Raw genomic sequence first — 16,187 nt, forward strand, 5'->3', positions numbered from 1 at the left:
AATAAATAAGATCTAAGCATAATTTCCAACCTTTCTAAATATCACTGCACATGTAAAAATAGCAAAATCTTTATATATCGTATCCCAAGCCACCTTTCATGTCAATGTTTTATCAGTCAAATGCAGGGTTTCTGGCTTTGTTTACCCCAAGAGACCACACAGAATAAGTGGGAAGAGCTATCACAAAAGTTGGTGAAATACAGACTACAGCAGCTACACACAGCTATGCTTAATAGAGTCTGAAGTCTTTTCCTCTGCCCTGATTTCCCCAGATTATAGGTTTATTCCCCTCTGGACTGAATTGCAGTGCATGCTGGAGTGAGGCTTTTTAGATTGAAACTCTGGTTTTGAGATTCTTCTCCAAGAAAGAAGAAAAAAGAAGCCAATCCAAACCAGGAATGTTGCTGCAGAGGAGGAGCTGCTGCCAGCCCTGGCTGCCCCCTGAGATGCTCCTGCTCAGCTTTCTAGGCTGGGTCTGTCTCAGGCTGTTGCTTCTCAGCCTCATCAGTGACACAGCCCAACATTACCTGGCCAGGAACCATCATCTTCTCTTCTACTCCTGCCACAACTTGTCTTTAGGAAGAAGTACAGATGCAGTTTTATTCCAGGTTGTTGTCCATAATAGCTTTTGTCAGATTGCATTGGATCTGTGTACCAGGATTAATTGCAACACTGCCGGGAGAAAATCCCAAACTAAATGAACAACAACTTGCACAACTGCCTTCATTAATAAACAGGAAGAAAACCAGCACTGAAGTGCCACATTTGAAAGAGTGTAACTGGTGGGTAGGTAGCTGAATGTCAGTGTCATTTAACAAAAAAATTAAAAGCAAATAGAAAGGTGTGTTTGATATAGTTGCCCTGACTTCAGAAGCTTGGCCCTGGTTGATCACTTTGTATCATATTGGCCATGAAAACGAACTTGGAATAACACAAGAGAATGCAGAGGGAAATGTTGGATTACCTTGCTTTGCTTTTCGTTAGGGGGGCCTTCTGGCAGCAATTTTTGGGCCTGTGGAAAATTCTTGCATCGTAACAAAGGAACACAGATACACAGAAACATGATTTTTGTTTCAAGGTCCAGTTTATCCATTGTCAGATCATTCCTGTTGCCTGGGAAAATTGAAAATGCAGTAGTTCAAATGAGATACTTTAATCACCATGTTTAACTTGATTTAGATAAGCACCTCCCTTGTTGGAGGAACACTTTGGAAACAAGCTGTAAGAATGACTGCCCCACATCTGTGCCGAGTGTGTTTCAACACCGAGGGGGTGAGATGTCACCAGGAGGGGAGGACATGGCTAAATATTTCAAGGTGGGGGAAAAGAAGGAAAGAAGCCAAAGTGATAAGAAGTGGAAGGTGAGGAGAGCTTGCTCTCCTCTGCGTGGTAATTGTGCAGGGGTGCTTTCAACTGAAAGCACTTTGCTGCTGGAATTTTGCATCACGTTTATGGAGGCCTTTAAGTGCAGCACTTCTTCCACCTTTGTCAATTCTTTGCTAAAATCATGTGTCAGAATGCCAGAGAACCATGTGTTTTCTTCAGCTGTGTTTTCTGCAAAAAGCTGCTTCTGCTGTGTTCATCTGTCCATTTAGCAGGAGCAATGACTGCAGTGAGGGCACCCCAGCAGCTGCAGGAGGGAAAGGACACGGCCTCACACCTGGCCTTCCTCCCACCTTACAGCAGTAAACAATTTGAAATTGGTACTGCAGAAGAAGAAATAAATGTATTATCATTTGAAAACCTGCCAATTTTTAGAGAGAAAGTAAAGAATGAATGGTTAACACAGCCAATTTTAAGGAAGATAAATTTCCTTAATGGAGGCGAATAGCAAATATTCCTTCTATTTGAACAGTCCAGCAGGGCTGACCTGATTTCTCTCTGCAGCTCAGGGTGTGCATTTTTGTCTCACATTAGGTAAACGGCAGAAAATGGGAGAGGCTTTCCTTCCCTTAGTTCTTGTAGATGGGTCCTTCAACACAAATTGGGTAATTCTCTTTTTCCCCTCTTGCTGTACCTAGTTTGTCTTCCTGGAAAATCGGTGCTTTTCCCATTTCTCATAATGGAACGGCTTCTAAAGAAACAGATTGTGAGGTTTGCATTTCAATCATGTCTTAATGACTTCTAGAGGCTAATTATGAAGACAATACCTTGGAAGCAAAGATGGAAGTCTTTTTTCACTTTCTGTCCTTCAGTGTCTGTTGTTGGAAAACCAAGTCAGCCACTCTTTCACATAGTTTACAAACAGTTTAAAATGAAAAAATTTAAAACTACCTTGGAATCCCAGCCTGGTCTTGGTTTGGTGCTGAGGGCTAAGGACAAGGAACCAGTGTTAAAATCCTTTATCAAGGAAATGTGCTGTGATTTTCATATTTACTTGCCTTTATAGAATAGTAAGTGGAAGACCTTTGTCTGTTTACAGAATACTTCTATTGAAAACCAATAATACTGTCACTTTCTATTCCTGAGAAACATTAATGCCATCCCCCCTGCCCTACTTCAAACCACCTGTGAGATGACATTGGAAGCCCCCTCCAAGTGCAACATTTTGCAGTAGTTTCATATTAAGAGATATTCTGTGATTTCCCCCTTGAACTCATGCAGCTGCCACTGGCATTATAAACTCATATGCCATTATCATTTTCCACTTAAAAAGGGTGGCAAGTCATGCTGTATTTCTTCCTTTCCTTTCATCTGTTCCTGCTTGCTGCATTTGGAGCCCTCTGTATTTCCTTGCAGCCACTGATACTTATTTTTCTGCACAGCTGCATTTCAGCGAGCCAGCCAATAAAAGCAGCATTTGAGGAGCTGCACGCTTAGCATTTGCTTGTTATGCAAAAAGGCCACTTAGTAGGAAAGATGTGGAAATTGGTATTTAAAGTGGTCAGAACCAGGAGCCTGAAGACAGCAAGTTTGAGTGTAAGCATGGAAAAGGCATGGACCTGGGACCGGGGAATATGGAATCGTTTCCCTGATCTGTCACTGGCCTGTGGGATTTCTTCTGCCTCAGCTGTTTTAGATGTGTAATGAAAATCCCTGTCCTGTTGTCTTTGGCAGAGCTGAGAACTGGTTTTGAAGTATTGTGGAAAGACTAGATACTGGAAGCACTGGTTTAAATAAATCATTCTATATCTAATTCTTAGAACAGGTGAAAGAGAGATGGGAAAAGACGAAAAATTAAATAGATTGATGCTGATTTCACAGCACTTTCACATTTGTGTGAATACTTGGCCTTTATTATAGTTACTACCTCCAGTCAACCTTTGGGGTTCTTTTATTATCTTCTCACAGATTCTTAACACATTCTTTCATTTGAGGAACTGTGTTTCCTAAAAGCTGATGGGCTCTGGAAAAATATTGATATTCTGACAGCAGTAGCTCAGCTTTTGAAACACAGATGATATTGTCCTAGTCTGCAGGAAATAAATACACTGCACAAGAGTTCACTGAGAAATTCAATCATGGAAACAAAAAGGGGATTTTGTTCTGAACTTGAATAAAAAAGAGGTTGTTCTTTGTGAAAGTTGAGAAGGAAAAGAAATAATCAGACATAGGGGCATGTCAGAACAAGGTGGAGCGTCACACAAGGTGAGCAGACAGACAAATTAAAGTGAAGAACAAAACTCAAGTTGAGAAGAGGCAGAGGAAGGAAGTAAAAATACTCCAGTAGTTCTTAGATTAGTCAGAAGATTCTCAAAAACTCACCTCAAATAAATCAATGTTCTGATTTGAAAAAAAACCCCCATTTTTTAATTTCAGGGTTCTTTCCAAAGAAAATATTCTCAAAGTTGTCTTCTTTATACTTTTCGGTTTTGTCAAGAAGCTAATTTGTTTTGTCCCAGCCAAGAGTGTTCCCAGGCAGTGCCAAACACAGACAGGTGAGATCTTCTCTAGTGCTTGTTTAAGTAGAAGCTCAGTGTTGAAGACTTGAAAGGCAGCACTTCATTGGAGTGGAGAGCAGTGCAAGGATGAGCAATGTGCAGTGGATGGGTGCTCCCAAAATCAGTGAGAGAAGCAGCAGGAAGCTCTGAGCATGGAAGGACAGAAAAGGCTGATGCTGGACTGGCTCCAGATGTGTTCTTTTTATCTTCCCTGCATCCCATAGAGCAGTAGGAAGCTTTATTAAGGGAAGCAGGCAAAAGGTGCATCATCTGTGAGTCTGTGTCACTGCGTGGATTGTGCAGGGGTGAAAAAAACTGTTGGGAGTTGGGAGCACTTTTAATTCCCAGGAGTAAAGGAACCAACAGTTGTGTGTAGGTACTGACTGTTTATAGTTTTGAAAGCAGGGAGGGATAGAGATTCTCTCCCCTAATTCTTGACATAGAGTATAAAGAGACATCTGAGCCCTTTAATAGGTGATGGAGAGAGTTAAATCAAAGTGTCTCTGGTGCTGTCTCAGGCCGTGGAGTGGCAGGGAATGAATCACTCAGTGCAGGCACTCTGGGGGAGAGGAGCCTGAGTGAGGAGAGGAAAAGAGAGCACCCAGTGGAACCAGGCTGTGGAGAGCCAGTCCTGCAGGGGGGAGCGTGCCCTGCACATCTGAGAGAAGTCCACTGCAAGCCCGTGAAATTACTTAAACGGGTGAAATAAGTAAGTACAGCAGCCTGGTCCTGACAGATAAGACAGCCCCTCTTCAAGAACAAAAAATAGTAATTCTTTGGGCAAGGCACAAGTCTTTCCTGCCAGATCCATGTTCTTCAGAAAATGAAATCCTCCTTTTGCAGGAGAATGAATGTAAGCATCTCACAGAGCTCTGTTCCAGTTTAAACTCCATCATGCACTTCTCATATTAACTATATATATATTATATATATATATATATATTATATAACTATATTAATAACTATATTAATATATATAACTATATATATATATATAAAACTATAAATATATAACTATATTAATAACTATATTATATATAGTTAATATACATCCTGCTCTGGCCAGCACTTACACCAGTGTTTGAGCTGTGCTGAGGGGGAAGACATAAGATCCATAAATTCTTCTGACCCCCCTGTCTAGTGAATGCTGGACACCTGTCTGCTATCAGGAAATCTCAGAGGATTTTGCATAATGTTATGGTTGGTTTCCCATGGATCCTGTTCTGCTCATAAACAGGTTTTCCTAAGCCACAGCCACTGTGAATGGCTGAACAGAACAAGTCACCGTGTCCAGGGCAGGGGGAGAACCCCCACTCCCTCCGTGCTGATGCTCCTGCAGCATGTTGGGATGTAGTGTAGACATGCTGTAATTAATTTGTGCATCCTTCTATAGCATTAAACAGCTGTTATTACAGAAGGACATGGATTTCTGCCCAGGTAGTGCTCGTGGAAGAAGATGAGCACACAGATTGCGGCGCTAAACTCACGTGATCCCCAACCTTATGTTCCAGTGTCTGTAGTTTTGCACTTGTGAAGCTGCAGCCTTTTCAAGCCACTGAGTTGCCAGCTCTCCCATTGCACCAGTGGCATAGAATTCCCTCTAGAAAACCCTCCCTCCAACCCACTCTGAAAGAAATTGTCAAGACTAGGAAAAGAGTTAGAGAAGTGCCTGAAGGAAACTTTTCAAAATGGCCATCCCAGATGTCGTTAACTATTATTGAGTCTGTGGGACAAACATACAGAGCCAGAAAATTGTATCTTTGACTACTGATGGTACTCAAGTGGATCTGATAATTATGTTCCATGGCAAGGCGTGGCCTCCTTAGACTTCTGTCCAGAAAACAATGCCTTTGAGGAATGTTCAGATTAATTATTTCATGGCCATTTGAAACAATCATTAGTGTATCAGTTTGGATACTCGCTGCTCTTGAGCAGAGGACTCTGCCCGATTTGTGTCCACTTGCAGGGGGATATTGTTTGATTTCAGTTGGAGGGGAGCCACAATTTTACTAAGTCAGAACATGATTATGTTTTTGTGGAACAGAAACAGAAAAAACAATATCTTTAAATGAACTGAGAAACTCTAAATATGCTTTAAAATGGTTCCCAATCACCCGCTGTTGAGAAGGACTGGCTTGAGTGTGTCAGGAGAATGTTCAGATCCTGCACAGATTTCTGAATACAGCACAAATTCCAGTGTGAATGACTGGCAGAGTTTACCAGACCTTTAGGCTGACTTTAGGCCCTGTGTTTCTTGGCTAAAAGGTCCTGAAGCATGAGTCAGGAGCTCTTGCTGTCTGTCCTCTGTGCAGACAACTAAAATCAGGTACACAATAGTTGCTCCCCAGCTCCTCCAACCTCAGGAGTGCATTTGAGAGTGATGGTGTCACAAAGCAGGTTTGGACATGAGGTACTGAAGAGAAGTAACACGAGCCCAGGCTCAGGAAAGGGCGTTTGCTCGTGCAGAAGGCACAGTGGAGACTGCCTGACAGGTTGCAATTACTTCTGCCAAGTGCACCAGGCTGTGTTCTGAACCTTTGCTTAATGGGGGCAGATCTGTTCTGAGTTATGAAAAAAACCCCAAAACTGCCTCAGGTCACAGAAATGACAGTCTCTGTGCGTCTAATCAGGTTTCACCTTCAGCAGCAGGTTTTGCTTATTCATCCAACATAAACCTCAAAATGAGCTGAATATCCGTCATAAAAAAACCATGAAATGGAGTAAATCTCAGTTTTGGTCTCCATGAACTCCCAGACAGAATTACCACTCCTGCTGGCTGCGTGTGCCAGGTACACTCTGCTAAGATCAGAGCTTCCTTCAGTGTCTCTGTGGCAAAAAGACAAGTTCTGAAATGAGACTCTGGAATTTCTGGACTGTGCTTTTTTGTGCTAAAGCAAATTGTTTTTTGCAGCACCGATACACATCTAGAATAATATTCAGTTAGGCTAATGGCTGCTGCTTACATTGTTCGTGAGAAGCAGTGATTAGGAACCTGTGTATGGCTCAGTCTGCACTAATTCCTCCTGCAGAACACATGCACCTGCCTGCCCTTCCTTGGGGATCCCCATCTGAAATAAAAGAAAAGCCTTTGTGCAGGTAAACAAAGGAAAGGAGGATGACCTTTACCTTGGACACGAGAGGCTGCAGTGTTTGTGATTGTCCATCTGTCAGAACTGATCCCTCCTAGCAGTGATACGCTGGATGAGAGGCTGGGATGAGGAGACAGGCAGAGACGGGAATGTTGGAGGCGAGGGGGAATGACCTGCTAGCAGCACACGTGCTGGGCAGGGCAGGGGGAAAGAGGTGATTCCACAAGTGGCTCCACTGAAATGATGCTTGCAGAGTAAGGAAGTAGCTGAAGTTCAGCCCTTTATTAGGAGGGAGGAAGGAGAGGAAATGAGGAAGGAAAAAAGGTCAAAGAAGGTCGTCTCTTTGCAAGATTCTTTATGTTTTCTCATGTTTCATAAACACATAATCCCAGCTGTCTGTGCTCGCCTTTGGGTGACAGAATGGTGTATCTTACCTGATATAATGGTGGGAAATAGAGATCGTTTTCTCACACCCAGGCTTCATTAATATGTATTGGAAACCCAAAATGGTATTCAGCCACGAGGGGGGAAAAGTACAGAACTGCTGTGGGTTATAATAATTTCAGCAAAGCATCTAATTTATATATTAAGCTTGCTTAATGGATTTATATTGCCTTGCTCTTTGATCTGAAGCAAAAGGTGGTGAATAATTTATCAAATAAAGAACCTCCCCTAGTCCAGCCCACACGTCACAATCTGCCCTGTAATTTACAATTTTTAAGAGATGCCATTTCCAGGCAGAAGAACTGGTTCCTAAAAGACTCCTTCTAATATTACAAATGTATTTTCGTGAGCTACACTCTGGGGAAAGAAATAATAATGAAGGAATGCAATTCTACAGACAAATGTTCCAGCTCTCTGCCTTCCTCACTAAAGACAGTCATTTCAGCTAAATGCCAAAAGGCATTTAACTGTAGCATTTGTCAGTGGAATAGGGCTGGCTTTAGGTTTCCCTCCTGATTTACAATTGAGTGTTTATTGGGTTTAGCGTACTGTAGCATGTTTTGTTAACCTCTAGAAAAACACAGGCAGCTCGTGCATTAATCACAGGGATGATATCTGTCACGGGAACCTGGGCTGGTGTGGGACTGCAGTGCCTGCCAGGCTTTGTGGGAAGGATGCTGGCTGCTCCCACAGGGGCAGCAATCAGGCACTGGGGTCTGGGTAACCTGGGCCCAGCTCCTGGCTCCTGAGGTGCTTTCTTGTGAGATGTATCATCTATGTCTCCATGTCTTTATTTTTCAACAACAGAGGGCGAAGAAGCTGCATGGTGTCAGCTCAAGGGAGCTGGGTGAGCTGCCATAGAGTCACCACCTGCCTAAGGAGCATTTAGGTCACTGTGGTGTTGTTTAAAGCATAATTATTGGGAACTTTGTGCCTGGAGTTCCTCAGTTGATTTGTGCCTTCCCATTGGAGTCACTCCTCAGTAATCTCAGCTTCAGGCCACATCCATGGGTAACAGCAGTGTTTGCAGTCAAAGCTCTCTCATGACTCCTGACACCTCTCCCATTCACGTTGCCTCCCCATTTGTCCAAACCCACCAGTTGTCAAACATTTACTACGGCTGTGTGCAGCGTTTATTCATATTTAAATAAAGCCATTATCCTGGCCTTGAGTTTCAGTAGTTTTCAGCTCTTCCTCTTGAGTATTTCTCTCAGTAGTGCCATCTAATCAGCTTTAGGTTTTAATTAAACAGCTGTCATTTGCTTCCTAGTTCTGTTGCGACCTGATGTTGTATTAAATTTTAATTTAGCCTGGGCTGCATAAGAAGTAGATTCCTTCAGACAACAAAGAAATGCTATTAGCAGGTTACAGTTGTAATTAAGAAGAGCTCTGCTGAAGTGCTAATGCATTCAGGTACAGAGAGAGCTGGAGATAAACACACACATTATTATTTTTCAGGGATGGGGCCTGTGATACAAATGTGTAGCTCCCACCCCGGCTGCTGAGCTGAGGGTTTTGGTCAAGGTCTGACAGCTGAAACCCTCAACAAAAGAGATGGGAAAGGATTTCCAGCTTTTCACCTGGGACCTTGCAGTGCCCACAGTGAGAGGATTGTGCTGGTGGTCCTGGGTCTGATGTTTCACTGTGCCACGTGGGAGGACCTACCCATGTAAATCAACACAATGACCCCTCTCTACATTTCAGGTGCTGTTAGTAATCACCAGCACAGGTATCTAAAGTTTAGTAGCTCTTTTTCTGCAGTAAACCCTACCGTGGAAATGTAAACCAAGCTTTACAGAATTTACATGAAATGTTATGACTTGCTGAAGAAGCACTAAAACGTCTGTTTATAAATCTACTGGACAGTCAATTAGTTCATATTTCTTCCTCAGAGGAAATATATTTTTGCAGTCTATAAATAGCTAGCTCTTAAAAAGGCCTTTACACAGCCTATTATATTTGTGTAACACTCAGTCCAGGCATCAGGCATCTGAAATATTGACTTCTCTGGTGGACTTGCAGGGTTTGTGAGGCTGCACCAGCTAATTAGCACGGTGGGTACCTGTATGTGCTGGGAAGCAGAGAAAGTTCAGGACAGTTGCGGTGCTTGTGCTTGTCTCATGCTTATCTTCACTGGGAGTTTATGAAAGGAATGCAAATGCTTTTATAAACTTTGCATTGTCCTTCAGTGCATCAAAGTCTGACTGCAGCTTTGGCAGCTAAACAGCACTTAAGGGAGGCTGGAGGTTTGTTTGTGCTTTGCCACACACGACGGTCAACACCCGGGTGAGAGAACAAACAGCACAAAAAACTAACGAGAAATAGATCAGGCCTGTTGAGCAGCTGGTTCCAAGTCCACCAAAGTCCAAAGAATCCTTTAATCCATGACTCGGTAGAGCTTTGGATCAGGCTGTGATTGCACACAAGTGCTGCCTGCCTGACCTGGAGGAGTTCACAGCTGTGCTAACAGAGAGTTTGGAAGTGGAATTTGTTGTGTTTTCATTGTTTGTGACCTTGGCCAAAACAGATTTTCCCCAAATGCACTGAAGGAGACCTGTTGTTGGTGAATGTTGGAGAACTGCTCCTTGAGAGCCTTTTGACACAGGACCACCAGGTCTTCATCAAACATCTGATATTTGATGGCTTAGTATATATGGGATATCTACAGTGGTGAAATCTAACTACCTCTTCTCTGACTTGTGGATGAATTAGCTTCAGTTTCTCTTTGTCTGTCTTATAAAACCTTTTTCCACCTGACGTGTACCTAAGTGCTTTCTTTCACTTGGCAGTACATTTTTTTTCTCAGCCTTGTTCAAATCTCAGTCTTTCTAAAGGATTTCCGGTTGTTTTTTCACACTTCCACTTCTGTCACATACTTCTCTCTTTGCCAGTGTCCCTCTCTCGTGGCTGGCAGCTGGTAATAAATGAGCCCATTCAGCAGAAACAAAAACTAGACAGTCATTTACTGTGTAAAACATCTGGTTTGTGCCTCGCAGAGAACAGAACAAAGCCTGTACTTATTTCCTGAGGTGTTATTTGGAAAGGCATCTCTGCTCAGGATGACTCTTAAATCACATTGAAGTCTGAGTGTGAAGTTGAGCACATCCTCTTAGTGCTGTTCTGACCAGAAATGGACTCGAGTGTGCGCTCGATGCTTTTCTGGGCTGTGGCTGCCCATAAACATCTCGTGGGCTCTCGGAGGTAGCTGCACTGCTGTTATTAGTGCTCCAGCTCATTTAATTCAGGCCGCTTTTTGCAGAAGGTTCTGAATATTGATTAATAATACATCTTAGTTGCAAGTATTTATTGGTCTTCTCCAGCTGTCCTTAGCTTGTGGTCAATGCCCATTACTCTCTATCAATCTAGCCAGCAGCCAGAGCAAATGATAGTGAATATATCTCCCTATACAAGCTGCCATCAAATTTTTCACTAAAATCCATTTCTTCTTCCACCAATTCTAATAATGGAATTTAAAGTTAGATTAGTTCGAAGCAACTTTTTTATTCTCCCCCCAACCCCCCCCCAACTGGCAAGCAATTAGTTTTATGGAAGTTGAAAAATGAAGAGGGGATTGATTCAGAGCAGTATTTCCTATCACAGGCTTTTTGAGATGGCCAGAATGAATTCCTGTGAAATCCCAGATCATTCCTTGCCCCACTTGTGTGTCAACTTTTGGGCTGGCAGTCAGCACTGCTTCTGCAAAGGCTGTTCCCCTCCAGTCTGTACCTGCTTATGCCAGGCAGGGGCCTCTGTAGCAACTCATTTGGAGTAATTAGTCAAACTGCAGCCATATGAGACACAGAGGAAGGCTGTGTTAATGGAGTCATTAGAGTGCCAGCACTGTGAATTCATCAGGATTACAGATAAATGTGGTTAAGCGTCTCTAGGTGGGATTTTGATGGGGAAAGACTAAAAAAGTTGTAGATGGATGCATAGTTTTTCTCATAATGTATTTATGGAAATAAATGGTCAACTCACAGCTCTGTTAGCTGGAGCAGTGGAGCAGTAAGGAAGAAATGCTGTTGTTGTAATGGTGGATAATCAGCTCCCAAATCACTGGCACGAACTGGGGCAAAGGAGTGGGAGGAGTTGCTGATGCCCTGGAGAGCCTACTGAGCAGTGCTGAGCTGCAGGCAGCCCTTAGTGCCTCATGGCCTTACAGATTGCATTGCCCTCAGCCAAACCTGTAAACGGGCTCAAAAAGAGTAAATCCACGTTTGTCAAAATGAGGACTTGTTGGTCCAGATGCAACTTTTGGCTTAGAAAGTTGCTAAAACATTGCAGGGAGTTTGAAGGGTGTGTGCGAGGGAGGGTCCCATCCTCGCACCTGTCACTGTCATGATCCCTGTGGCATTCCTGTGGTGTTGTGCTCCTCTAACACCCATCCTGTGTTTGTGTGTGCACACAGGACACAGAGATCCTCAACACGGCCATCCTCACGGGCAGAATGGTGTCTGTGCCAGTCAAGGTCGTTGCCGTGCAGGAGGACGGATCCGTGGTCGACGTCTCGGGCTCCACCGAGTGCAGATCTGCTGACGAAGATGTCGTAAAGGTGAGGCACCCACCTGAGCTGGAGAATGGGGTTTATACCCTTTTCCCCTCCAGCACCCCCATACTGGGATTTTCCATCAGCCAGCTGTTTCCCAGTGCTGGATGTTGCTGTGGTGGAGGGTGGCACCCACGGTGTGGTGAGGAGGGAGGTCCCAGAGGTCCTGCAGGGTCAGCACGGTCCCGTGGCTGATCCAGAGCTGTTTGTGCTGCTCTGTCCCATGGGCAGAAAGGGCCAGGGGGGGACTGGGAGAGCTGCCCAGGTGTTCCTCTGGTGGCCAGTGCTGATGAGAGGAAGGTGAGCTCCTTCCAGAGGAGTCTGTGTTCTCCTGTGGCTGTTCCGTGTCCATCGTTTCACAGCAATAATGCAGAATAACTGAACAGAGGGCAGGGAGGTTCCTTCATGCTCTGGCTGCATCGCCAGTCAAGAGTTTCTTAGAACTAAAGATTCGGAACTGTTCCAACATCTGGAGGATGTGGCAGGAATGGAAAATAACAACAATATTGCAAAAATCTTAAAGTGAGAGCTGGGAGCTTTTAAACAATGCTGTGCTGGTTTTTTAGTGGTTTGTTTTTAGTGTTGCTTTTTTTTTAAAATGTTATGTTCAATTGGTTCTGTCTCCCTGACACTGTGATGAAAATTGCGTTAATGTGACTTTATCAAGACTCTGCCTGCCTGACTTCTGACACCATTGCATGGCTTTCAGCTTTTAGCTCATTATTATTATTTTTAGGCATAAAAGAGATGCTTTTGAATATCTTTAATGGATTAATTTGTTTTATTATGTGGTTTGGGTGTGTTCTTGTTTTAAGTGAACTTAAAAATTGACCACAGAGAATTTGGTATGGGATGGGGGTTTTTTTTGGTATTATTTATGGGTTCCATATTTTCCTTTATGTATCCATAGGGAAAGAAAAAAATCCCATTTTCTTTTTCTGGAAACCAAATTTCTTTGAAGGTCCTTCCCAGAGTAACATGGATGAATATCTTTGTTTATGACTACGTTAATTGTCAAAGGAAAAGACTGCCTTGATAAATGTTGCTATTCTTTATTTTTTCTCTGTGCAGCATGCAGCTGTTATCTGGTTAGTGACTATTATTTATTTGTTGATAAATATGAACAATGAATTGTTCATATATAAACTCAAGCACCAAGTTGTACATCATAAATGTATTGCTGAGCCCGTCTTCTTTCTGTGCTTCAGAAAACCGGATCCAGATCTCAAAGATGCTGTGTGGGGACTTTTATTTCTATTAATTGAGTTTCTGGTGTTTCTAGGACTTGCTGTAGTTTGAGAATACTGGACTGAACCAGATAGGATTTGCACTGTAATTTTTATTTATTTATTTTTGGTAGTGACTTGATACAAATCAGGTCTTCATTTGCCTGCTTTATGAAATTATTTGGGTCTCAAATCACTGACAGAGGCAATGCCTCTGGGACCCTCTCCCAAACCTGGTACCTGTCTCTCTCATATTTTGACACAAGGAGAAAACCCGAGAAGTCTGAATGCGGTCTTTGTTGATATTGCCTCATCCTGGTGATATAAACCAGGAGTAATGTTATTTCTGTGAAAACTGCAGCACAGTTGCATGATTTCAGTCACAAATTACTGAGAGGGGCTCTCAGACCGAATGCTGTTCAGGCATAATTTTTTAACTGCAAATATATGTATTGGTTGCAAGATTGAATCCATTACAATTAATTAGCTGAGTTAAAATTTAGTACAGGGTTTATGTGCCTATATTTTTTCAGAAAAATGCATATTCCCTTTACAAGCCCCTTTGGTAAAGTCAATATTGACTTTGCTTCTGAATTTCTGTTGCCTTTTCCATGTCGGTTGTACTGCTAAACCCTCTAATGAGAGTTGTCAGGCATTTTGGATCTAATTGCCTTATCTTAAGCTTCTTTTCACTGTTAATTCTGCCTTTACTGTTTCTTTGTAATTGGTGACATATTCATATTCTTTTGGGCAGAGTAGAGTGTTGCATTCTTAACCTTTTATTTCCGTTTAATAGCTAATGATTTAATAGCCAATTAATGAGACAATTCTTTGATCACTGCTCTAACATCATTATTTTCAATTAAGACACAACAAAGTGAAGCTAGATTAAATAAAAACAGGCTTCCACCCAGGCTCTTATGTATTTATACAAAATGTGTTTCTCTGGGCAGGTGCCTCGGTACCACCTGACACTGCTCAGACATGGGCAGAGAGATAAGGGATGAACAAGTGATTGATTTGTATGCCAGAGATGTGAATCTTCCCTATTCTCACCATCTACCCCCTAACAGCTTAATGGCTTCCCAACGAGAGAATATTTCTGTCCCTTTTTCCAAAGCCTCCCTAATTAGCGCTAAAGATAATTAAACACACCCAGAGTTTTTCTGACCTTGAATTTTTCGACCTTAGCATGATATGATCCTCAAAGGAGTCTGCCAGCTGAGCTTGCTTTAGTTCATCCCAATCCCTGGTTCCTACAACCAGACCTAAGCCCTAATAGTGACCAACCCTTCCACTGGAACTGGCTGCCCTCTAAAATATTTTGATGGAAACATTCCTGTATGTCAATGAAAGTCTTATGCTTATTCCATTATTTAAAAGGAACATTTAATGCTGTTGGCATTTGAGGGAAAAGATTGGCTTTATGATTAAGACACTGAAATGCTTCTCAGCATTCATTTCCATATCTCTTGCTGATTTCCTGTGTGACTGTGGGTAAATCACTCATTCCCCTTGGAATCTCGCTTCCTTATCTGCTAACAAGGCAGAGAAATACAGCCTTCTCCCCTCCTCCACCTGCATTATGTGGTTTCTAAATCTTCTATGGACTCTGAGTGGACGAAATCCTCATCTTCACTAGCACCTCATCAACTTCAGTGGTCTTTTGCCACAGACTTAGTCTCTTGGAGGACTTCTCTCCCAGGGTCCTGCTTTTCCTTCGAAACCTAAATAAATACAACGGGCTGTGAAGCTGAAAACAAAGAAATGGCGGAGACTTGGCAGAAGTTGATTACAGGAGGTTTATCGCAGAAGGAAATGTACCCTGAGGGGCTTTGGCATGGTCAGCCTGCAGTTAGAAGCTCCAGGCAAGGTTCATGCCCTCCTTTGTAAAAGTGCCTTTAAAAGCCTGAACCGCAGTAATTCCACATGAAGGAAAACGCTGAAAACTCTGTAGTTTCATGGTAGTTGTAAACATTGCCATCAGCATCAAGTGAAGAAATTCTAATGAGGACAGCTTCTTAGTGCAAATGTTTATCTCGGTGGTGTTCAAATGAAAGCGAGACAGCTGCCAATTAACTCATCCTTAGATTACTCATATTTCCATGTCCTTCACAAGTTACGCAGAAAGTGACTGATTGTTCCAAAATCTCTGCAGTCACTCAATGCCTCACACCATCGACTAATTTAGCCTAATTTTTTTGGGTTTTTGTAGGAGAAAAGGCCTTCAGTAGAACAGCAGAGAGTCAGGGGCCTCCCCCTGCCCACTTCTGCCCCCATGAGTGGCAATAGGAACAGGCTCCCCGTGCCCAGCAGAGGCACACGCTGAGAACAATGGTGTTCGATAGTACCCCGTGAACTCCATCTGTGCCAGAATGTGCCTTCCTCGTTATCTTGCTACAGGAAAGCTCTTCAATGAATTATTTTTCACCTTTTCATAATTTCCTGTCTAATTGTAATGAAAGTAAAACTCAAACCATTCCTGCCCTCTACTTTCCGAACACAAACCTTATCTTGAACCCTCCATAATTAATGGTAAAACAATAGAAGACCTAATTTTCCTGGCAGCAGCCAGCCAGGCTTTATCTAATGTGCAGAAAAAACAGTGTAACAAAGGCATGAAGGGTAATAGCTGAAATAGATTGAATCTGAGAAGAGTTTTTCCCTATTCCAGACAAAGCAGATGAGTGACTGAGGACCTTATCCAACAGCCCTGGGCACAGAGATCTCCAACCTCAGCACAATAACTGCTACAGGGATCCACGGGGAAAAAACAAACAGGGAAACGGAAGGATACTGAGCTTCTCCAATTTAGATGATACTGAATTTTTGGGAACAATTCCTTGCTGCAGACTCACAGCACATTCTTAGGACAATTTACACAAAGGAGCGCCTGCCTGGAGTTGCTAAATACAACTATTTATGCAGCAGCTCTGAAAACAAAGCCAGAGCTTGTAATTTGCAAGTTCTGCAGCTGCTTTGCTATTAAAGTATGTGCTCA

At 42.8% G+C, this 16,187-nt stretch overlaps 1 protein-coding gene across 2 annotated transcripts in view; it reads left to right on the forward strand.

The window, feature by feature from the left end:
* TMEM132B (transmembrane protein 132B) overlaps nucleotides 1-16,187 on the forward strand; it is a 220,605-nt gene that overhangs the window by 170,546 nt on the left and 33,872 nt on the right. For both annotated transcript variants that reach the window (XM_048322808.1, XM_048322809.1), the window contains exon 5: nucleotides 11,823-11,966. In XM_048322808.1, the coding sequence (XP_048178765.1) occupies nucleotides 11,823-11,966 (144 nt within the window). The remainder of the gene's footprint in view (nucleotides 1-11,822; nucleotides 11,967-16,187) is intronic.

This window comes from Corvus hawaiiensis, chromosome 18 (assembly GCF_020740725.1).
Source record: "Corvus hawaiiensis isolate bCorHaw1 chromosome 18, bCorHaw1.pri.cur, whole genome shotgun sequence".
NCBI lineage: Eukaryota > Metazoa > Chordata > Aves > Passeriformes > Corvidae > Corvus > Corvus hawaiiensis.